Source organism: Simochromis diagramma, unplaced genomic scaffold, assembly GCF_900408965.1.
Source record: "Simochromis diagramma unplaced genomic scaffold, fSimDia1.1 OVJJ01000411.1, whole genome shotgun sequence".
NCBI classification, from domain to species: domain Eukaryota; kingdom Metazoa; phylum Chordata; class Actinopteri; order Cichliformes; family Cichlidae; genus Simochromis; species Simochromis diagramma.
The window spans coordinates 100,210-125,897 of NW_024386735.1; the positions used below are offsets into that span (position 1 = coordinate 100,210).

General features: G+C 40.1%; 1 protein-coding gene across 3 annotated transcripts in view; it reads right to left on the minus strand.

Annotated features, from left to right (window-relative positions):
• The window catches only part of LOC120734226 (neural cell adhesion molecule 2-like), a 442,177-nt gene that overhangs the window by 84,440 nt on the left and 332,049 nt on the right, over positions 1-25,688 (minus strand). For all 3 annotated transcript variants that reach the window (XM_040033012.1, XM_040032933.1, XM_040033095.1), the window contains exons 6-7: positions 12,236-12,353; positions 2,767-2,936 (exon numbers count right to left, since the gene is read on the minus strand). In XM_040033012.1, the coding sequence (XP_039888946.1) occupies positions 2,767-2,936; positions 12,236-12,353 (288 nt within the window). The remainder of the gene's footprint in view (positions 1-2,766; positions 2,937-12,235; positions 12,354-25,688) is intronic.

Below are 25,688 nucleotides of genomic sequence, written 5' to 3' on the forward strand. Positions count from 1 at the left end.
AACAAATTTAGTTTTATAAATCTCATGTCATTATATGCTTCTGTCACTGGAAACAACATTAGCAGGGCAGCGGGCCTGATGGCAAGAATGGCCTAAGCTCTAATCTTCTGTTTGTTTGATATTTATATTTTATTCTTGCATAGTTGCCGTAGAGCACCCACAATTTCGTTTTAAATGTACAATGAAAATAAAAGACTATTCTCTTCTCTTCTATTGTTGGCATAGTTGAACTGTTGATAAAATACACAGTTTTACTCTTTAATAGAATTTAAGATATGTTTTCTAGACTACTTTTGAACGAAACTGATGAAGACAGCATTCAGGTTTTACTTTTTTTACCAAATCTCAGTGTTGTTTAGAATTCTCCAAAGTGATCTGTAATATCTTCTCAACAATATTTGCTGGGTAGGAAAGTTAGTGGACCAACAAAGTCATAAAAGTCATTAAAGTAAATGGAAATCCACAGAGAAATTGTTGAGATATTTCAGTCCAGACTAAAGTAATAGAGTGACCAACCAAGCATCCCTTGAGCCACTCTGCTAGCATGTCTAACAAGTACATGCAGCTATTCCTTAATAGTATGGATTTTCTTCTACAGCAACAAATGACTCATTGCCTGAAAAGCAGGACAAGTTGACATAATCCCCGAAGACTGCAGGCTTCAGCCTTTTACAGCTCATGGTCTGCTCTTGGAACTTTACAGAGCAGCCAAAAGACACACATGTGAACATCTTAGAGTGTATAAAACACCTAACAACAAACATGTGCAAACAGATCTGTGAAAGTGCCACAGAAAAAGATGAGGCTCACAATGGGTTACAGCGCCTAAACACGAGTGAAGCGCACATACACACCTGCACACACCTTGTCTAACTTAAAATTCCTGTTTTCCTCCTGCCTGTGCTGTCAAGGGTAATAAAACTAACTTACAACTGCGTTCTCCCACCACACGGCCTGGAAGCAGAACTCCTCCCACCCCCTTAACTTCTTCATTTAAATGTGCATTTTGAAGAACAAGCGCTTTTCACATCTCCAAAGGATGTTGATGACTTGAGCACAAATCTCCATACATTTTCATGAGCTAGAAGCAGCGCTATCACGGCGATCTGTGAGGAAATAGCTGGCAGGTTTATGAAAATATAAATTGAAATTTTTTATGAGGAGCACAGTAATTGAAATATGAAGCAATAAATGAAATATTTATTTTTCAACAGAAATATATCACTTTGATAAAGCTGTTATTGGTGTGGGCCGACTGTCATATTTGGACATTTTTTTCTGCATTTCTTTATAAAATGGAATTTGTGGATGTCCTTACAATAAAGCTTTATGGATCAACATAAAACACTGTTTACTGTCATGGGTAATGCTATTACATTTAAAATCTTTGGTGGGGCACCAAATAACAGATAATGGAAAAAAGAAAACAAACCCTTTAAAGTGATAGGAAGGGATTTTTTATGTTAGTCCTGGTTTGGGGAGATAGAAGTTTTGCTTCCACTTATCTGTTCATGCAGATAGTTTCTCTTCCATTAGTCCAGGCTTTGAGATATTTCTATTTTTCTGCTGTCCCAGCACAATGAGGGTAGATGTATATTGGGACTACAGAAAATGGTCCCCAATAATGCTCTACAATGGCATTTCAAGAACCACTTCAGTTCAGCTATCTTATAAATGATTTACACTCACCACTTTACACTTTATTATAGTAACGGGTTGGACCCCCTTTTTTAATTCAGATTTGCCTTAATTCTTTGTGACACAGATTCAACAAGTTGACATGATAGCATTTCCTGTTCCACCACAAATGTTCTCTACTGGATTAAGATCTGGTGACTGTGGAGGCTATTTGAAAGTACAGTTGGTGCTCAAATAACACTAAAATGTTCCAAGAAAAAGTCCCCCAAACCATTACACACCAACAGACTGAACTATTGATATGAGGCAGGACAGAACCACACTTTCATGTGAGTTGACATTGGGGTGGCTGTAGCTCAGGTGGCAGAGCAGGTCAGCCACTAATCAGAAGGTCGGTGGTTCGATCCCAGGCTGCCTCCTGGCTGCATGCCAAATATCCTTGGGCAAGATACTAACCCCATGTTTGCCTACTGGTGGTGGTCAGAGGGCCCGGTGGCGCCTATGTCCGGTAGCCTCGCCTCTGTCAGTGCGCCCCAGGGCAGCTGTGGCTGCAATGTAGCTTGCCATCGCCAGTGTGTGAATGGGTGAATGACTGAATGTAGTGCGAAGCGCTTTGGGGTCCTTAGGGACTAGAAAAGCGCTATACAAATGCAGGCCATTTACCATTTGACCAAAGACTGACTCTACCAGGAGAAGAAATTAAGACAATTTTTATAGTCTTCTGTTGTCCAGTTTTGGTGAGGTGTCTGTAGCCTTAGTTTCCGTTTTTTAACTGACAGGAGTGGTACCCGTAATTATGAGCACTGTTGAAGAGATGTATATAATAAAGTGGCCAGTGTCTGTCGAAAATTAGAAAATTAAATTAAATTAAACCTTATTAATATTTTATATATTGTTCTAAAACCTTCATATTTCTTGAACATGTTTTATTATATTTTGATTTTGATCCACAGTGCCTCTTACCTTATGGATCTATTTTATCTTGTTATATTATTGTATATTTTCTTTTACTAATCTTTTTGACATTATTTGCACTATTTTTAATAGTTGTGATTAATATCTGAAAATTTAGGATAAATAAACTGTATCTTATACAACTATAGTATTTTACTCAGATTGCATGCTTACCAAACACTTTGAGGAAGAGCTCTCTTTCCTGGGATCCTGCCTTATTGGTGGCTCTGCAGGAGTAGGTGCCTCCATCACCCTGTCGGATGTTGCGGATGGTTAACATGCTCCGCCCGCCATCAAGCCTGTTCAAAATGTACTGGTCCGATGGCTCCAGCTGCTGCCCTTTCCTGCACGAGTGAAAAGCAGAGGCACATAAGTAAGGAGTGGAAATATTTGGCAACTACCTCAAAACTGACACTGAACTCCTAAAATATGAATGCGTCAGTACACGTTTGATGTTACAGATGTATAATCTCTGTATTTTGGGTGTCAACCGATCCCATAAAAATCAGGCAAAGTGCAGACACCTCGGCTTTGAAACTATTTCTATCTATAGCAGGTAAACAGGTGAAAACATGACGACACTTTTTATAGACACTATTTGAAGTGTGATGAAAGGATTGTTTTGGATAAACAGATCAGGCAATAATTGAAATAACAATTGCTCAATGAATAGTTTGTTGTATGTCATCAGAGTTGTGAAACTCTGCCATGCACAAAAGTAACATCTTTATTGTGTCAGTTACAGGCCTGCCAGCACTCACTAGTGTTGCTGTGAATGTTTTCTTATGGACTGCAATGCTCACTAAATGACTCCGGTGTGGTGTGGAGATGCATTGCTGACTGTCTTTTCTTACTGGGCTCTGTGGGGAAATTATCCAGAAAAATCAAACTGATAAATTGACACATGTCTATATTTAAGCTTCATAACAAAATCATAATAGTCTGATGCATGTTAGCTGCCTCCTCCGCTTGTTTATTTGCAGCTAGTTAACCAGGCATGTAGTCTAAAAGGTTCAAGGGATAGCTTTGTTTTTGTTTTTTTATTTAGACAAGCTCACAGGTCCTTTTACAGCATTTGTAAGCCGGTAAAAATAAGATTAGCTTAGTTACTGAAATCATGTAGGATCAAGCAGCAATGGCACCCAAAACACGGGAAATAGCTGTTTACATACATTTAATTTTGTAGCACACAAATTTAATTCTCTGATATGTAACCAGAATTTTCTTTTAAGATCTACTTTCCTATACTGCATATCAGCAAACTACAGACAGCTGAAGTTTGTGTTTAGTATGTGAATACCCAATACAGCCCAGTACTTTACTTATGAGCTTATGGATATTACAACAAAACAAACTTAGTATTGACCTGGGGGACACAACATGGGAAGATTGCTGATGTTGCTCTCCATGTCCTGGATTTGTAAATACGTACCTTTGGTAACATGGTAGCATTCTTACTATGAAAACTGACAATACTGTTGTGCTATTTATGAATATTAATAAATAAAAATGCCAAAAAAGGACAAATTTGGAAGGGACTCTTTAAAACTAACATATACAAACCAGTGTGTACAGTGCAGATTTAACTAGACTTTGTTTTGCATATTGCATTTCCTCAAATAAAATAACTGCAGCCAGTTAAAAGCTGTGTCTCTAATAAACATTTGGGAAGTGGTTGATGCAAACAAATTAAAGCCAGACAAAATGAATGTTTGTTCATGCCTGTGTCAGTTTAAGTAAACTGTGACAACATGGGTGCAGCAGTTTCTGGGTTGCTCTCTGGCAAAAGTAAGATCTCTACAGAGATCCAAACTGATCTTTATTATGTGTGACTTACTGCGCTCTGCAATTTTATCAGTACATGCATTAACTTTACCAAAGCAAATGGAAAGTTTTTTAGTGAAATATACTACTTATTAAAAAAAACCTTAAAAAGAAATACAGGCCTGCCTTTGATCCAAGCCCTGGTTACTACTTCCTTCTGATAACTTGTGAAGAACCTTCTTCTGTCATAAAACAAAAAGTTATTGCTTTAACTACTGCTTCAACACAGCTTTTCTCTACTTTGTTGTTATAACTAAGCTTTATTGGAGCTTTTCTAGTGCTTATATTTAATTTAAGCTCTATGAACGAACCCTAACAAGTAAGACGTTTATGTTCTGGGAGTTTTCATGTAGGATAGCATGTTCAAACTTGAACAAGAGTGCCACAGTCACCATTTTTTGCCCAATTGATGTATTAATTAAGTAAAAATTGGATTTCAGACAGTTCATTATCAATTGAAAAATGGCTCATTTACTGCAGGGTTTGCACTTAGTTTTTCTCCCCAATTCTCACTCAGTGAAATATTTAATCTGCCCAGGGGATCTGAAAGGCTTACATATAGTTTTATGTATCAGTGTGAATGTGAAGCAGAGCATAAACGGATGAGATTCTCGAAATTAAAATCATTAAGGGTTTACATAAACGAACACAAAACAGATAAAGCTGATCTGATGTTTGCAAATGTGCTTCAGCATATTCAGTTGTGATTTATTATTAATCTGCCCCACTCGCAAATATAAAGAAAAGGTATGTAAAGAGATTAAAAAAAAATAACATTTCGTTAAATATGGATAATAGCATCTTGTTTTTTTATTTTATTTTACAAGTTATTTTATGTAATAAATTCAGAACAGATATATCTCAAGTCTTCAGTTCAGGCTGTTGTATTATTCACAGTGTATATTTTACTGTTCCACTAAAAAACTCTTATTTTTTTAGGGATTTCACATGAGGGGATTTGAAGACTCAGACACAAATAGACACGAGTGCAGTTATACTGCGTGGTGAGCTCAGCCTCATTGTACTGTAGGAAAAGCGAGAGGGAGGATAATTGAAAGTCGTCAGAGGAAACACCAAAGCCAAGTAATAATAACTCTGGTGAGCCAAAGAGGAAATGAAGAGAGGCCTCATCTTTGGAATGGACAGTGGAGGACGTGCTGCAGTGCTGAATGTCATTATACTGACTGACTGCTGACAGGTAGTCCATTACCCAAGATGCACAGAGGATGAGGTGAAACCTCGCTCTGACAGGAAATGCAACGGGAGAGCCTGGAATTAGTTAGGAGGGGTGGCATCAAAAGAAAAACTAAATTGGAATGTGATGTGTTGTTTATACCGAAGCCTTTGTTGTGATTTACGCATTTTAATTCTGTAGTCTGGGACTGACACTCAGGACTTATTGACCTGGGAAATGAAACAGACTACACAGAAATGTTTGGCAGTCCATGGTCACTACAAAGTTCAAAATCTGCAGTCAGCTGAAATGAGACCTTGACAGGTGATTTATATTTTATTCAGTCAGCATTAAAAAAAATAGTACGTGAGCATTAGAGCGAAGTGGGAGCATGCAAGAGTACCCTTTCAAGTAAACCTCGCAGGATGGTATGCTAAAATAAAACATGCAGCACATTATGTACATTATGCAACTGACATCCACTGGGGTTTGGGTGTATTTTAGCCCCATGCTAAAGCACGTATGATATGTGTTATGGTTTTATGGTTTTTCTGTTCTGCACTTTTTTCATTTCATGGTGCTAAAAGTGGCAAAAAAATTCATAGAAAGAGGTGGATGTTGCTCCAATGTCACCATAAGCCTGTATCTAACCCCAAATGTTACGGAATCAGTCTATAACTGACTGTGACTGGTCACTGATGACCTTGTACTGTGACACATCTCTTTGCAGTATGGAACTTGACCTTGAACCTATCTATTCTATTTCTATATAAAACAAGGTTGTCAGGACAAATTGTTGTCCTGTAGCAACTATGTTAATATTTGTTTACTCATTTTTTAGTTTTGATTTTTGCCAGTTTATCTCAAATAATTGCCATATTACATATTGCCGATTGCAAGTAATTGCCAACTGGACTCCGTTCAGCTGCAGATTGATTCCTACTGATTCTTAGTGCTCTCTTGATGTACCAAAGTTGCTTTGAAGACAGCAACTGACTGCGAGCGGTCTTCAAAGGCAATGAGATCACAAGTTCATTTCACAATGTCTTGTTAATATTTTTTCCAAGTATGACTGTGTCATAATAGGTTAAAAAGCACTCGCACAAAGTTAACATGCTAATTCAAATGGTGATGTTGAACTTGCAATTTTCATGCCTCTGATAAAGACTAAGGTGTCTAGGTCTGGCACAAAAAAGCACCGAAATAAAGCACCGAAATGTGCGCTGCTTTTCGGTCTGGTTACTACCGTTTATGTCAGAACCGGTGCCATCATGGCACCGGACACCGGTACCCATCCCTACACAAAACCCCAAAATATGTCAAAATAGAATCTCAGTATGACCCACACTTTGAGAGCGAATGACATACTGCCAGTGTGCAAGCCTAAGAACCACAGAGCGATGAAAATACATGTGCACAGCAGGTTTTAGTGCCTCAACCTGCTATGTTAGGACACAAAGTTACTCCAATCACATTACAGTAATCCAAAGCATTACTGTAAAAACAAATCAAGTAATCATATTAGCCAGTAATCCATCACTTATGCCTCTCCGACACACTCACCCATTCAAACCTTCAACTGGTACCGCAAGTTCTTCAATTATCTGCACGATGAGCACTCAGATAAAACAAAATCAAGGGTAATGTTTTTTCTGTGCACTTGGGCTACAATCAGCTGACTTCAGCTGATGTAGTAGGGGAAGAAAAATAGCAGAGCGGTGTCCAGCTTTCATTTTTCGCACAGTACTTTCGACAGCATGCTGTCAAAGTGAGCAGTGAAGAACTCAGACTGATGTCAGAGTATATGCTGACCCCAGCCAAGCATCTAAAGCTTCATTTTCCACAGGCAACAAAAGCAGTTACGGCACCTGTTCCTATCACAGAATCACTGTGGCCGTAACATTTTTCTTTGAAGTGCTGCATTTTAACTTTGCCCTCGGCTTTGTGTGAATTCTTAAACACTTACAAAAAGACCTTGTGTGTGTGTGTGTCCTCATTAGGATAGGCCATGATGCCGGTGTGTGGAACAAGGTCCATATTGTTAAACGGCAATTGTGTGCCAATGCATCTCAGGTGGTTATGCGAAATAACACAAAATTAATGTGATGAGTGGTGTTTCTAATTCATTTCTACAGGTATAATTAAGTAACATAGCATTTTAACCTTTAAAAAGTAATGAGTTATGTGTAATGCATTACTTTTTGGTGTAATAACCCCGATCTGTTAATGCTCCTAACAAGAATCACCTTGCAAGATGAAAAATTAGGCTCAAGGATACCCAAGGTAGCGTAAGTGTAATGTCAAGGGGTTCTGAACAAGCATCCAAGTGTGACGAGCTGGGTGTCACCATTATGGTGACCCCTGGTATTCCAGCAGAAGCCAAAAGACACCTTGGGCATATCTCTGAGAGACCAGCAGCTTTAAAAAAAAAAAAAACCTGGAAGAATCTGAGCACTGGGAATGAGAACAGGCTGCCTTCTGACCTGAAACCGCAACACTTCAGAACGGGGGTATCAAATATAAGGCCTGGGGGCCAGAATCGGCCTACCAAAGCCTCCAATCTGACCCACTGGAAGGGTTTGGAAAATTTGAAGGAGGGCATACATTTTAGACTTTTAGATGTGTTTTCATAAGTTTTACAGCTTCCTCCAGTCATACTGCACCAACGTAAATAATTAGATAAACCATTATGAATTTATTTGAAATTAACAGTCGCAATAAGCTAACAGAACTTTTTCTGTAATTTTACATGTGTATTTCTTACAATTTAAGCCCAAAGCAGCGTTTCATTATCATGTAGAAAAACTGAGATATATTGTTGAAATTACACTTCTTTTTTAAAATTAAAATATCTCAGGGATTAAATGTGTGATTAAACTTCTTTACAATGACAGAAATAGGAGTTTCACTGGTCCGTCCCACTTAAGATCAAAGTGGGCTGTGCATGGCCCACAGTGTGAAACGAGTTTGACTTCTCTGCTGTAGAAGAACAAAGAATAAAGTCTCATTAGCTCTCGGTACTCCGCTGAGTTTCTCTGAGACTTGGTTTAAACTTTTCTTGATCTTGCGAACATCAAATTTTGTGAATGGCACTTACACATCTGACCATGCAAGAGAATTTTATTAAGAAAAAGGTTTAGTCGCTTACTTCTGTGGTTATTTTTAATTGCCTCAGCACATCAGTGAGCACGATGTAAGAGTAAATGCTTCTGTATCTAAGCCTCTTTCATTCTGTGATACTATGAGAAACCTATCAAGAGATCTTATTTCCCAAGCTCCTCATTTTAACGGGCTTTTTGTGAAATCACAACGTCAAACAAAACTCACTTTTACACTTAAAGCAAAACTGAGACTGAGGTCGTTAAGCTGTCACAGGGATTGTCTCAATATAAAAGTAAGGATGGAGATGTGCACTTTGCCATCTTCACACTGAAAGATTCTGCAAAATATAACGCCTGCTGTTAAATCATTAAAATTACATTTCACTGTTGTGCTCCAGAGCTGAAAAGCCAAGGTAAGACACCCCGGAGTAAAAGTAATTCCTACTTTTTTGGAGCCCCAAAACAAGGGAGCAAGATGAATCAGATTTACAAAGTTGAGGCTGCTTCCAGCTGTGCGTCACCTTTCAAATTTTGTTTGTACTTCACAAAGTGATGCATGTGCCTCATTTTTTTCTGCTGTATTCAACCTCTCTTTCAAACAGACAGTTCAGTTCTCATTACATCTGTATTACTCACAGAGACGATGTCACATGAAATGCAGGAGTGAAGAATTCACCTCGCTGTGCTTCATCTTCTGCAGAATTGTGCAGCGCTCCTGTGATGAAGGTAAGCGCTCTGAGAGGTATGTGACCTCTTTGTTAGGGTGATGAATAAAGGCATCTGTGTTTACCATTGATGCACATGCTCAGCATCGGTTTATGTGCTTTTATCTGCTGCGCAGCACTGACCAAGTTACTTAAAAGTACAATAATAATAATAATAACAGATCATAGGCCCACATCATAATTATGGACTATGAAAGCATTAATTAATGCCCTTTGCTACAGTTCAAATAATGCTCAGCTGATATATTAACAGAGAGCTAATATCTGCTGATATTGGCATATATTCTTTGAATGCCACAAACACAGCTGTAAATGAGTAATCCATGACTGGCTGCCCCTTCCTGAGTCTGGTTCTGCTGGACGTTACTACCTTCAAAAAGGCTAAAAAAAAACTACATACAGCAGATGAACAGTTTCCTTAAGAAACAGAAAAAATTCCAGCAAACACCTGACGCAGGATCTGAGAGATGTATCTGGCCCTTCAGTTGATCCATCTACTGTTCACTGAGGCCACATCAGAAATCATCTCAGTGGAAGGGCGGCTGTCAAGTCATTCTTAAGGAGAGAAAACAAGGATAAAAGGCTGAGATATGTACACAAGAACTGGACTGAAAATGTGGAGCGATGAATCCAAATTTTTTGAAATTTTTGGTTCAAATCATCATCAATGTGTATGTAGAAGGTCAGGAGAGAGGTACAACAGTGAGTGTCTATGACCATCTGTAATACACAGTGGAGGCTCTGTCTTGGTTTTAGTTGCATTTCAGTTATTTGTGTTGGAGATCTTGTCAAAATCCATAAAATTATGAACACAGAAAAGGACCATTGATTGATTCACCATGCAATACCATCTAGAAAACATCTGATTGCCATTAGCTTCATTTTTCAGCATGACAATGATCCCAAACACACTGCCAATGCAGTAAAGCATATCTGGATAGAAAAACACACAATGAAATACTATCAGTCATGGATTGGCCTCCCTAGAGCCAGAAACATCCAAAGGAGAGCTTTGAATGTCATTCAAGAAACCGGTAGAATTATTCCTGAAGACTACTTAAGGAAATGACAAGAAACCTGCCTAAAAGAGTTCAGACTGTGCTGAAGAACAGAGGTGGTCACACCAAAAGTAGAGCTTCAAGGATGTTAGAATTGCACAAACTCTGTTTTATACTTTATTTCCATGTATGTTTGCACAAATTTCAATAAATTGTTGCAGCTATTTCATTTTCCATTTGTACATGGTAAATGGTGGAGCTCAAACTCTAGTGGGGAAGCAAAATATCTTAATTTAAGACTAAACTAATATGTTGTTGAATTGTTGCCCTCTTTTTGCCCTTTAGAAACGTTGCCAAGCCCACAGTATTTATTTTACCAAATTAACTACAAAATATAGCAATTATGAGGAGCCATGAAGTCACTTGTAAGTCATGTTTGTTTGGATTGTTTATAACATTTATAAAGACATCATGTCTCAAGAGAAGATACTACAGGCTTATTTTCAGTTTATTATGTTTATTCTAGGATTCTATTAAAGTAGCTTTGCGTGATTTCAGAGTTCAAAATAACCCTCATTTATCTCAAACTGGGCCTTTAAGCCCCCTTAAATATAGAGATGGTTTAAACAGCAGGTGGGTAGGGTATACAGTCAGATCTATAAGCCTGAGCTGACCACAGACCAGGCAGGGATATTCTCAGTGACATCACACAGAGACAAAAACAGGCAAAAAAGAGCTTTGGTGATTACTTTTACATACACAGACCTCATTACTTGAAACGTGTTAATATGAGCATCCACAAACGAAAAACATAACAGGGCCCCTTTTTGAAAGCTGGACACAGTTCATTAAACTAAATTGTGTCAAATATGTTCAAACTACTCTTTCCAGTAAGTTCCAATAAGGAAAACTGGAGGGGGGGGAGACAGCATTTTAAGCAAACACTAAAAACTTCAATGGAACAACAATAAAGTGTTATCAATAGATGCTCAGGTGCAAAGAGCTTGTTATGATTGCCTGCCGAGTGGGTGCAAGCTAATTGCTCGATGTCGAGCTGTAGAGAGGATAGCGGAGTGTCAAATGCTCTTCAGGTGCAAATTTTCGCTCTGTTGCTATGTGCCATGGATATTACTGTGTGGCTGCTGAGGGCAATGTGCGAGGGTGGACTATAAATTCCTCAGAACTATGAAAGAAAGTCTAGTTGCTCTGAAAACAATATATACACATTTGTACATAGGCACGAATGGGTAGTAGGGAACATAATAGCCTGTATTATTTGAAAATTAAGGTTAAATTTGTCTTAATTAAGTGACTCCAATCCAGTAATCAATCGAGCAGTGCTGTTTTTGTCCCTTATGTTTTCTAACTGAATATATGGCTATTTAAGGAGTTGAACCTTTTGTGTATGATGGCCTTAATCATTTGGTTCAACATCATTTCCTCTCTTAGATACAGCCATTTTTTCCCAGTCTGGAGTGGAAGAGTGGGCTTGTGTAGAGCTCAGCTTATACTTTATGGGATAAATTGGGGCGCCAATGCAAGCCAGGTTTTATCGCCCAAAATCAACACTGAGCCTCACAAATGCTGTTGGAGCTGAATGGGAGCAAATCCTCGAAAGCAGGCTTCAAGAATCTTGTGGGAAGCATTCCCATAAGTGTAGGCGCTGCTATATCAGCAGATTAATTCTCATGGTTTTGGAATGAAATCATATTAGGGTAGCACTTTCGGGTGTCTACTTGGGGATAAACCTATCCTACATCCTTGAGGGAACACCAATATTCTTTGGATGTCTCCCAATCCCAATATCTCTTTGAACTTTACCTGTGCCATGTGACTATGGGGTCCGGAGATCCAGAAGTGATGCAAGTAAAGGTGACAGATTCCTGGTAGTCAGCTGTGGCATTGAAGGACTGCTGGAACACTGACAACACCGGAGGGACTGCAGACACACAAAAAGAAGAAGAAAAGGAAATAACACATGGTGCTATTAGATCCTGAGAGTTAATCAAATCAATCCGGACTGAAACTAAAATTGGACTATAATCTAACAAAACGTTCAGTATTCATAATGCTACATGGTGCAGGATTTTCACAAGAAGCAAATAAAAGACTTTCATGAGGATTGAATTGGCCTTGCGAGTGGCCTGTATGCAAGCGCTGGAAAAACGCTACTTCTGCTGGTAATCCCGTGGGGATTTCAAATAACATTTTGACCCAGCTTTGGTAAAAAAAACCCACAAAGGAACCGAATACACTGACGTGAGGCCATTATTCTATTGTGCGCCTCAGAAATGCTCCGTTAAATCTATATAAACAATGGCAAGACAGAAAATGTGTTTCAACATGAAAAAAAACAGCTGTGAAAACTAACGCTTTCCTTTTGTGAATAAACTATTCCTGTCAAGCGCTCGAGCTCTGACAATTGTTCCTCTTGTCAGGCCAATTTCTGCAGAATCAAAAGCAGAAGTGCTTTGCTGCCCTGATTTTATAGGTCTGTGGTTTGATGGACATGCAAATGCAAACTCTTTTTTTAGGGCTACAAATGACTCGTATTTATTTACGCAGTGCTTCTTTCACTTTTCTTGCAATCAAAGTGAAATACGACAAGGACGCCCTTTGACAAATCTTTAAAATGTCTTCACAAATCATATTTACATATTTTTTGTTCATCTCCTATGGTTTATGTATTTTTTATCAATAGACCTTCGGGCACATGAGTTTGGCTAAGCATTTGAGCTTGACCTTCACAAGGGTTCACCACACAAGGTAAAAGTTGACCCTAACAGAGGCCACACATAATAGAGGACACACTCTTGACCTACTGATCTCCAAAGGCCTGAGCATTTCAAAGGTTACTGTGTCTGATGTGGGCCTGTCTGATCATTACTGTGTTTTCTTTGAAAGTAAAATCTCAGCCCACACAAATATATCAACAACAGTGATCACAAAACGGTGTATAACTGAACACAGTAGTGCAATTTTTAACCAGGTCTTCCCATTAACACCTGACCTGCCCAGAGGGTCAGTCAATGAGCTCGTCAATAGCTTCAATGCTAACATGTTAAATGTAATGGACACTATTGCTCCCATTAAGGTGAAGGTTATCTCTGGAAGGAAAAAGTCTCCATGGAGAAACTCCACACTGGTGAAAAATGAAAAAAGAGAGTGTAGGAAAGCTGAGCGCAGATGGAGAAAAACAAACCTCCAGGTTCATTATGACATTTATAAAGAGAAACTTCACAATTATAATTTACAACTGAGGAATGCAAGGAGGTCCTACTTCTCTGACATCATCACTAAAAACAGCCATAATGCCCGGGTCTTATTTTCTACAGTTGACAGGCTAACAAACCCTCCTGTGTCAGTGGCAGCTGAACTTCATTCGACCATGGCCTGCAATGACTTTGCCAAATTCTTCACTGAAAAAATCCAAAAAATTAGACAAGCAATTGGTACATCAACAGCAGATCCAGAATATGTACTGTGTCCACCAAAAAACTGTTTAAACACCATGAAACAGTTTCAACCTATTAACAGCAAAGACCTGGAGGACATCTTAGGTCAACTGAACTCCTCCTCCTGCTGTTTAGATGTCCTGCCAACAAGTTTTTTCAAAAAGGTCTCAAAGACTTTGGAGTCAGACCTGTTACAGATCGTCAACTTTTCTTTATTATCAGGTGTGTTTCCAGAATCACTAAAAACTGCTGTAATCAAACCTATACTGAAAAAGGACAATCTTGACAAGACACAAATGAACAACTACAGGCCGATCTCAAATCTCCCGTTTTTAAGTAAGATCATTGAAAAAGCAGTTTCTCAACAGCTCAGTTACTTCTTAAAACAGAATAATTGCTACGATGCCTTCCAGTCAGGTTTTAGACAGAACCACAGCACTGAAACCGCTCTGACCAAAGTGTTTAATGACATATGTCTGAATACAGACAGTGGAAAAATGTCAGTCCTAGTTTTACTGGATCTCAGTGCAGCATTTGATACAGTTGACCACAACATATTACTCAAATGACTGGAGAACTGGACAGGTCTTTCAGGAACTGTACTAAACTGGTTCAAAACATACGTAGAAAACAGGAAATACTTTGTATCAATAGGTAACTTCACATCTGAGCAGACAAGTATCACATGTGGAGTTCCCCAAGGTTCCATCTTGGGACCCCTTCTGTTTAACATCTACATGCTCCCACTGGCACAGATTATAAACAACAACAAAATAAACTATCACAGCTATGCAGATGACACACAAATATATATCACAATGTCACCAGGAGACCGAGGCCCTGTACAGGCTCTTGGTAAATGCATTGAGGAAATCAATGACTGGTTGTGCCACAATTTTCTCCAGCTAAACAAAAACAAAACTGAGGTAATAGTCTTTGGCGCCAAAGAAAAACGATTACAGGTCACCAGAGAACTTCAATCTATACATCTAAAAACCACAAACCAGGCGAGAAATTTGGGTGTAGTGATGGATGCAGACCTAAACTTAGAAAAACACATTAAGACAATAACAAAGTCAGCTTACTATCACCTCAAGAATATATCAAGGATAAAAGATCTGATGTCTCAACAGGACCTGGAAAAACTAGTCCATGCATTCATCTTTAGTAGGCTTGATTACTGTAACAGCATCTTTACAGGTCTACCTAAAAAATCAGTCAGACAACTACAGCTCATTCAGAACTCTGCTGCTCGAGTCCTCACTAAGACCAAAAAAGTGGACCACATCAGTCCAGCTCTGAGGTCCTTACACTGGCTGCCTGTCCGTCAGAGGATAGACTTTAAAGTTCTGATGCTGGCCTATAAAGCTCTGAATGGTTTAGGACCAAAATACATCAATGACCTCCTGACCCAGTATGAACCATCCAGATCCCTCAGGTCATCTGGATCCGGTCTTTTATCAGTTCCCAGAGTCAGAACCAGACACGGAGAAGCTGCATTCAGCTTTTATGCTCCTTATATCTGGAACAAACTCCCAGAAAGCCTCAGATCAGCTGAAACACTCAGTTTATTTAAATCCAGGTTGAAGACCCACCTATTCTCAGCTGCATTTGAATAAAGCACCAAATCCACACTTTAAGCTTAAATTTCAAAACTTACATTTAACTACTGATTTTATCTACTGTTCTGATTTTATCTGTTTTGATTTTATATACTGTTGTTTGTTTGTTTGTTTGTTTGTTAATTAGTTAGTTAGTTTATTTGCTTGTTTTAATCAATTTTAAATCATGCTTTTTATTTGTTCTTGTTTCTAATGTCTCTGTAAAGCACTTTGAATCACCTTGTTGTTGAATTGTGCTATACAAATAAACTTGCCTTGCCTTGCCTTGCCTAAAAATATTCTCAACAAATCATATCACGTAATATATCATATGAGTAGAGAGAGCTGTACAATACATGTTTTGTTTTTTCAATATGACACCCTACATCATCACAATAATGCCATAACAGACTGAGGTCCTCATGTTGTAATAAAAGCATCAGCAAAAGCAGGTTTCAGTACAGCCCCTTGCCCCTTGAGGCAAGTTGGCCTCAAGTGGTTTATTACAGTTTAAGCCCAAAAAGTTTACAGCGCTTTACAATGCCACTATTCATTCACTCTCGAATTCACACACTGGTGGAGGCAAGCTATGGTTGTAGCCACAGCTGCCCTGGGGAAGACTGACAGAAGCGAGGCTGCCATATCGTGCCATCGGCCCCTCTGGCCAACACCAGTAGGCGGTAGGGTAAAGTGTCTTGCCCAAGGACACAACGACCAGGACAGAGAGCCCGGGGATCGAACCGGCGACCTTCCGGTTACAGATACGCTTCCCAACCCCCTGAGCCACGGTCGTCCCCTGAAAGGAGAAACTGGGACTCATATATACAAAACAGATGGATAAATAGAACCAGAGGCCTGAAGATTGATGCATGTGACTTTGGAGTGAACATTTATTTGCTTCAGTGCCCATACAACAGAAAAGCTTGGACATCAGAATCAAGAATGAACAGATGTGTCCAACATGATTTCATTTCATCGATAACAATGTTTCAAACAGTCACGATGGTACCGTACCTCATTTCGCTGTATATAACCCTCATCTGCATGACTTTATCAGTCTCTTACATCATTGTGGAGGAATTTTGGTCCAATCCTCTTTAGAGCATTTATTCATACAAAATGTATTATTCTGGTCATTTAGATTTGTAGGTGGTCTTTTATTTACTTCTTTAGGTCCCACCACAGCATTTCACTTAGGTTAAAGTCTGGACTTTCAGTTTCAACCATTTTATTGTAGATTTGCTGCTCTGCTTAGCATCATTGCACTGCTGTGTGACCTAATTTGAGCCAAGACTTAGCTTCACATTTGACTCTAGAATACATTGGTATACAGAGGAGTTCATGCCCAGGGTGCCCAGGTGCTGTGGCTACTAAATAAGCATTAATCATCCACATGACAGCAGCTATGACGTGTTTGGTTTTCACCTAAGTTGCACTTATGGCCAAACATCTCCACTTTGGTTCTGTCTGTCCAAAGGACATTGCTCCAGAAGTCTTGTGGTTTGTTTAGATAAAGCAAACCTGACCCATGCTTCATGTTCTTTGTAGCATTCCAGGCAAACCACACTTATTCAGCCTTTTTCTAATGCTACTGTCATGAACTTTAACATCACAACAACGTGATAACTGGGAGCTGTAGTCTGAGTTGTAGCTCTTGTGTGGGGAGGAATTGTAATTGTCTTTGTCACTGCAGAACGATGGACTTTAAATGCACTCATAATTCTTCCCTGACTGATAGGCAGCAATAATTCCTTCTCTAAGATCAATACTGATGTCTTTCTTCCTCAGCACTGTGTTAGCACACACCTGTAAGCTACACGTGTGCACCCTCTGCAAACGTTCTGCTTTTATAGAGGTGCTCACACGTGCTGATGATCAATTAATTAACTGCTACCTATCCTCATAATTTCAATGGAAGCAGTAAAGGTGTACTTAGTTTTTCACAGGACTCATATATTTTTGCACAAACCATACCAAACTACTAGAAGTTCCCTTTAAATTCCTCTTTGTTTTTGCATGTTTTGCCACTGCTTGTACTCTCCTTTGCTAAAATATGCGGTAATATCTGTCTAACTAACTGACATGCATCAGTCGGTGTCCACGTAAATGCGGCACGCTTTGCTAATCTTCCACAAGCAGCTGCATTGGCATGCTGGTAAACAGCAGAGGCCTTGATGACTTTATCAAGAGTATATGGTGAGCGCTGTCGGGAACATGTAGTGTGCCCCTGTCATGCAATCACCTGAGGGCTGTCATCTTGTCATTCAGTGAAAGGAGAGCAGAGGAAGAGCAGGCTTTTCTTCGTTCTCACTTGCAATGACAAGGGAATGACAGCTTCATGGTGCAAGCATGTTTATCAGGCATCTCAATCCGTTTCACAAGCCTGTATTTACGCTGTACTTTGACTACCACTGTAACTGCTCCGCTGTGATCCTGACCAGTCACAGGAAGTGATTAATCATGTCTGGAGCAGCTTATTGGAGCTCTGGAACATTTACTCCTCTATTTTGCTTCTGCTGGGCAGTTGACGACTATAGGTGAAAATCAATTAAGTGCACTACCTGAAATCCACTGAGTTAGAATAAGTGAACCAGTGAGTTGCAGTACTGTTGTTGATGTCTGTGGTTTAAGCTTTGAATTCAGGTCCATGAACCAGCTAAAGTATCTTTGTGGCCTTTTGTTGTATTGTTTGTATAGTATTTATGGGTTTGTGTTTTCTACTTCTTTTTATTTTTATTTCATTTTGACTTTATGTTTTGAATTTAGTTTAGTTTCCAAAGTAAATTTTCTTATTTTAATTCAGTGTTTTTCAGAGTTATTATATGGAAGGCATATGTCAGAGGCAGGACTGAGAAAAAACAGTAGGTAAAATCAGAGGTAATACAAAAAATAAACACAGAAACATCCACAGCCTTTTGAAAGCTGTTGACTCACAGGTTTGTTTCCATTCAGAGTCTCAATAAACATGTTTATCAATGTGTCATCAGTCAAGGTGTCATAAACTATACTACCTCTGTGTTTTTATTTTAGTTTAATCCGTTTTCCAACTCACAAAATTATTTCAGTTAATTTGCTTTTTTTTTTTAAGTCTAGCTTTTTTTTGTTTTTTGTTTAGTTTTAGGCAACTATAATGTAACTTCTTTCCTATCTATTATCAAATTATAAAGATACTTCATGCACCATGCATGAAGAAATGCATTGTGGGTAAGCAAAAGCACAGGCTGGAAGGATACTGGATCAATCCCATCACATCTGAAGGAGAAGATCAATGCTATCTCCACTTCTCTGTCTTCTCTTGAGGAAAAGTCTGCTTTGCATGTTGAACGGTCACCAAACTCCTCCTCCTTCTCTTTTTTCTCCCTTCTTTTCTAAACGAGGACCATCTAAAAGGTACGGGAGGAAAATAGTAAAAACGACTGAAGTCCAGACAACACGATGAGGACGTGCTATATTTGTCAATTAGCCCACCAACTGCACCTACTGCATTTGCATAATTTCATCCGATTACAGCGTGAGCACAATCGAGGTAAAGGAAATACTCGGTGATATCATGTCCATCATGTGTTAACATCTAGATAACATCCAGCACACCTGGATACAGGCTGATGTGTAGGTTTAAATCAAGGTTTTAGCTTTATAAAAGCTAAATTTCGCTTCTTCCACAACGAGCTACCAAAATGAGGCATGTGCTGCCACCGGTGTGTTTACAAGATCTGGTCTGCTTGTAATTAGAAGGCATTAAATTAAAACAAACAAAATGCCCCAAATGCAGCAAATTAAAAACTGAAAATTTGTTCTGTGTGATCAAACATGCACTCATTCCAATTCTCTAATTCTACCGCCATCTCGATATTTGAGTAAGTTAATTTATTCTCTAAGAAGAGGATCAACAAAACATTAGACCAACGCTACCCACACAGAGGTGTTGGAGCACATGAATGATGAAATTGCTGAAAAATGGGGACGCTTGCTATTAGGATCCAAACAAAAACCTGCTTCACAGGTACTGCAACTGGCAGCTGCGAAAGAGATTTTTTTCCCTTTGATCACGTCGAAAGGGTTGAAAAAGCTTGAAAGGTCTCACAAAAAAAAACAAGCTAAACGTGTTTTTAATATTCAAAAAATGTAAACAGCTCCTCATATGGGGGTTTTGGAAGTTATTGAGAGATAATGAAAGGAATTTGTTCTCCAAGTGATGACATCCAGAGGACACTTATTCCACCTAGATCTAACCCCCCCCCCCAACTCAAAGATGAAATTAAATATTAAAAATAGCTTCAGGACTCATTAAACTGCTGTTTTTTGATGAAGAACAGCGGCAAAGCAGGTAGACTTGCCTTTTTAAAAAAAAAAAAACATACTGTGGATAGGGAATTCTAATCAAAACAAGGCATCAGCGCAGAAATGAAGCAATGCTTCTGTTCTGTAGTCTTTTTTTAAAGATCAGTTACACTAACAGCACCAGTGTGTATTACTATGAAGAAAAATACATCGGTACATCTACAGTTCCATAGTGTCTGATCTATGTGCTATCTCATGTTGTCTATGTATTGTTTCTCCTAAAAACAAAGAAAAAAATCGATGAAAATCTCCCTTTTTTGTCTGTAAAATCAACACAATATGGAGTGCACGCACACACACATTTTAGGTGCAGAGAGCTTTTCAGGGATAAAAATGGCCTAAGCAATAATCAAACACTATGAGTCCTTTCCAATAGTTCTGACTCTGCGAGTGAGATGAGCAAGCATCTGGCTGACATGATAACCATTGATTTCCAAGCCAATAGATCTCTATTCTCCAGTGTGTGCCCTCCTCCCCTCTCTTTTCCTATGCAATACGCTCCCACATCAGCAGGCCTTGTTGAAACAGGCCTGTTAATGAGACAAACTGCCAAGCAAGGAGACTTCAAAAGAGCAAATCAGCAACAGGGTTTAAGCATCCAAAAAGAATCTGGCAAGCTTTATGAATTCTTCATGTATTAGTTATATGCTTGAAACTTCAGAGGCTTGGGCGAGATAATGCGAGGTTCACAGACATGCCCACCAATGTGAGAATACATGAAAACATATTTAAAGATGACTCATTTTAAATGCAGGAGCTGGAGGACTTGTTTTCTGTTAGCCCTCTAATTAGCTTCAATAAAGTCAGGATAGCCTGTGTTTAGAAGTTGTGAAATCTTCTTGGTTAATGTCATGACTCTATTACACCTACTACAAATTAAGCGAGTCAGTGTTTTGAGACGAGACCCCTGCTGGGTTCTCTATTCAGGATTTGTTTCGTTTTCTAGATTAACACACAAGTTGGAGCCAAACCAGCCCTGATTTACAACTGGGAATGTAATGTAACAGAGATGGGTATTTATATTCCCTTATTGCACGCGAAGCAGTTTTGATTGATGTTGCTGCAAAATCATGTAAAAGATCCTGAAGGACACAGCCAGTAGTTTCACTGACAGCTCAAAGGGAGAAAATTGTGGGGCTTCGTGTTTGAGTGAGCGAACCCACAATTAATTGGATTTGTTGAGGAAGAATGCAGGCAAAAAAAAAATCAGGAAGTTATTTCCATTTTACATCATCATCGGTTGCTATAGAAACTGGCTGCTGTGGCTATTGGGTCAGAGATAAATGAAAATCTGTGTTAAAGTGTTAAAAACGAATACAAGTGGCAGATGACAGTGCCGAACACTACAATCTGAACCAAGTAATCCACAAATTATTGGAAAGTGGAATTATTGGAAAGAAGTTTTTTGAAAATGTACTTATTTTCTTGCTGTGCATTTTGTAATTTATGGTTTATAAAAGTAGACACTAAATTCAGTGACTGAATGTGTTCACAGGTCACAAATCAAGCCAGAAGGGGGGTCATTGTCCCATAAACATGAATATATTTAAAATCATTTTTGAAGCTAGATGAGCTAGAGGAGGAACCATGCAGATTTCATCTTCACACTTGACATCTGTCCCTCATATACATTCTACAGTCTGGCTCCATTCAAGGGCAACAAACTCTGTCTACCACAACCTACAAAGCTAACTAGCTTAGTAGCCCCTTAAAGCTACTTCCTTATTCATTAGAGCTCACCACAGTACATAGTTCCACATACACCTCCTCCTGTAGATTTATTGGTAAATGGTAAATGGCCTGTATTTGTATAGCGCTTTTCTAGACCCTAAGGACCCCAAAGCGCTTTACACAACCAGTCATCCACCCATTCACACACACATTCACACACTGGTGATGGCAAGCTACATTGTTCCCAGATTTGTGTTAGGTGAATGTGTTAACCACTACAATACAGGCCCGCTTTGTAGTGCTTATACTTACTGAACCTATACCGAGCAGTACTGGACTTTCTCTGGGTTTTAACATATTGTCTTAAATTTGTCTTAAGTTCACTTAAGACACATATTGTAACATTTAGTGTAAATAGATGGTGCAAACTTTTGCTCACCACCAGGGGTCAGCATTTTTTCAGGGGTATGGTATTTTTTTTTAGATTTTTCCTGCTGTTCTTTTATATTTGACATGTCTTATTGTTATCCTACTGCTCAAAAGGCTTTTCCTTTTCCCATGCTGCCAAATATAATAACGCACAGCAGTTATGATGTGTTAGTAATGACTTAACAGGCTGATGTTCCCCATCTTGGCTCTATATTTAAGTTTAGTTGATATCTATTCAACAAAGTATATGCATGTTATGGAAGTTCCTTTAAATTTTGGTAACAGCTTTAGCTCATTTTGGAAGGCTGCAAACTACTTTTAACCGCAATAAATTATAGTAAGCGAATTTCACAAACCATGACAGAAAGCAATAAACAAAAGTAACAAATGGTGAAAATGTGCCAAGGAAATTACAAAAATGGAACTCAAACTGTTATGCAACTGTGCTTTATATTTTCATTTGAAAAACAGCATGAATGGTTTTACAACTTTGTGAGTTTATAAGTAACTTTCTGTTCTATTGAATCTTTTCAGCATTTTTCTTTAAATTATGTTAAATATAGTCAATGAAAAGCTTCCTTGACTCATATGTGGATACTTTTGAGATCACTTCCTGAAATGTTCTACATTCTTCTAGTCACCAAGCTGTTTTTGCCCTCAGGTTGATTAGCCATTCAGCGGGTAGCCTCCTTCTCTCGATACACCATCATCTTCATCTATGGTCTGCTTTGATGATACGCTGGAGACTGGGAGCTGCAGCAGGTCAGCAGAGCTTCATTCGCTGCATGCTTGCGGGGAAGAAACCACTCTTTTATCAACTGACACATGAATATTTATGACTTCACATTGGTAGGGGAGTATACAGTAAGTTATTTCAGCTCTGCTTCTCGAAAAGAAAATGTTGTTCTGCATCACTGGCTAAAGTAATGTCTGTTAACATGTTGCTGAAATAGAGCAGACACTTCTTCTGACGTGCTAAATCAAAAGAACAGCATGACGTATTGTTGCTGCATGCTGAATATAAAAGCGCAACGCCCAACTTGAAGATGGTTATCAAGTTCAATTCTACTTCACAATAAAAATTAACTAAAAAGACACTGCGGCATTCAATCAGCCAATCATCTCAGCTGGTAACTGGATGTGCAGAAACCAATTCAGGAATAAAATTTACAATTTTGTGCAGAAACTCTAAAAAAAAATATTGTTTGACTGCTTTTTTAACAAAATGCACTAATTCAAGAGGCAATCTCACATATACATAAAATGACTCAATGAAATAATCAACATTATTTTGGGACAAAACACGCTAAATACTCTTTTTCCTGAGCATGCCTGCACTGTGCTTACCAGAGAGAGCGGCTGACCGGCAGGCCGCTCTCTCTGGTAAGACCAAAGGTGGAGGTGTCTGCTTCTACATTAATAGTGGCTGGTGCACAGATGTAACAGTGATTGCTCAGCACTGCTCTTCCTCTCTGGAATACCTTTTCATTCACTGCAAACCGTTTTATTCTCCGCGGGAGTTTGCTTCATTCATCCTGGCCGCTGTTTACATCCCGCCAGACGCAGATGCGCAGGCAGCTCAGTGCGCACTCGCGGAGCAGATACTGCACATGGAGCGGACATTCCCGGACTCTCTCATCATTGCTCTTGGGGACTTTAACAAAGCCAATCTGAGCCATGAGCTTCCCAAATACAAGCAGTATATTAAATGCCCGACCAGAGAGGAGAGGACATTAGACCACTGTTACAGCACGATCAGCGGGGCCTATCGTGCGGTGCCGCGTGCTTCACTCGGACTCTCTGATCACGTCATGATCCACCTTAATCCCCGCGTACAGACAGAGGCTGAAGCTCTCCAAACCTGTCGTGAGGACTAAAAAACTGTGGAGCAACGAGGCTGTGGAGGAGCTTCGCACGTGTTTGGAGTCTACAGACTGGGACACAATGAAGGCTGCTTCTAACAGCTTGGACGAGTTTACGGACACTGTCACCTCCTATATCCACTTCTGTGAGGACAGCATTGTGCCATCACGCACCAGGGTGAGTTATAACAATGACAAACCCTGGTTTACTCCTAAACTCAAAAAGCTGTGGCTGGAAAAGAGAAAGGCGTTCAGAAGCGGAGACAGGGACTGCTACAGAGAGGCCAAGTACAGGTTCACTAAAGAAGTGGACATTGCTAAACATCAGCACTCTGAGAAGATGCAGCAGCAGATCTCAGAGAATGACTCGGCCTCTGTGTGGAAAGGTTTTAGGAATATCACCAACTACAAGCCTAAAACCCCCCACTCCACTGACGACTTGCTCTTGGCCAACACCCTCAACGACTTCTACTGCCGTTTTGACGAGCCATCAGGCAGCCTTCACACCTCCAACGGCCCCAACAATAGAGACACTTTGGACACTCATTCCCCCACCTCTCCCCCCTCCATAGAGCCATCACCACCTTCAATCACTTCACCTGCAACACCCCCCTCCTCACCCCACACAAAAGAGGATTTCACACCACCTCCTCCCACCACAACTCTTCATATTCATGAAGCAGATGTGAGGAAGCAGTTTAAGAATCTGAATGCTCGAAAAGCTCCCGGCCCAGACGGTGTGTCTCCTGCCACCCTCAGACACTGTGCAAACGAGCTGGCCCCAGTGTTTTCTGGCATTTTCAACTCCTCACTGCAGGCATGTCATGTGCCTGCCTGCTTCAAGTCCTCCACCATAATCCCTGTCCCCAAGAAACCTAGGATCACTGGACTAAATGACTACAGACCCGTGGCTCTGACATCTGTGGTCATGAAGTCATTTGAGCGCCTAGTTCTCTCCCATCTCAAGACCCTCACGGCCCCCCTCCTGGACCCCCTGCAGTTTGCATATAGAGCCAACAGGTCTGTAGACGACGCCATCAACATGGCCCTACACTTCATCCTGCAGCATCTGGACTCCCCAGGAACCTACGCCAGGATCCTGTTTGTGGACTTCAGCTCTGCCTTCAACACCATCCTTCCAGACCATCTCCGAGGCAAGCTTTCCCAGATGAATGTGCCTGATCCCATCTGCCGGTGGATCACCGACTTCCTGACGGACAGGAAGCAGCATGTGAGGCTGGGAAAGAATGTCTCGGACTCCCGGACCATCAGCACCGGCTCCCCTCAGGGCTGTGTTCTTTCTCCTCTGCTCTTCTCCCTGTACACCAACTGCTGCACCTCCACCCACCAGTCTGTCAAGCTAATCAAGTTCGCAGATGACACCACCGTTATCGGACTCATCTCGGACGGGGATGAGTCTGCCTACAGGAGGGAGGTTGAACGTCTGGTGTCCTGGTGCAGCCACAACAACCTGGTGCTGAATGCCCAGAAGACAGTGGAGATTACTGTGGACTTCAGGAAGCACACAGCTCCACTCCCCCCCATCATCCTGACTGACACCCCCATCACCTCTGTGGACTCGTTCCGCTTCCTGGGTACCACCATCACCCAGGACCTGAAGTGGGAGCCCACCATCACTTCCGTCATTAAAAAAGCCCAGCAGAGGATGTACTTCCTGAGGCAGCTGAAGAAATTCAACCTGCCAACACGGACGATGATGCAGTTCTACACTGCAATCATCGAGTCCATCCTCACCTCCTCCATCACTGTGTGGTACGCTGGAGCCACTATCAGGGACAAACAGAGACTGCAGCGTGTTGTGCGCTCTGCTGAGAAGGTGATTGGTTGCAGACTCCCATCTCTGCAGGACCTGTACACCTCCAGGACACTGCGGCGTGCAGCTCGGATCTCAGCT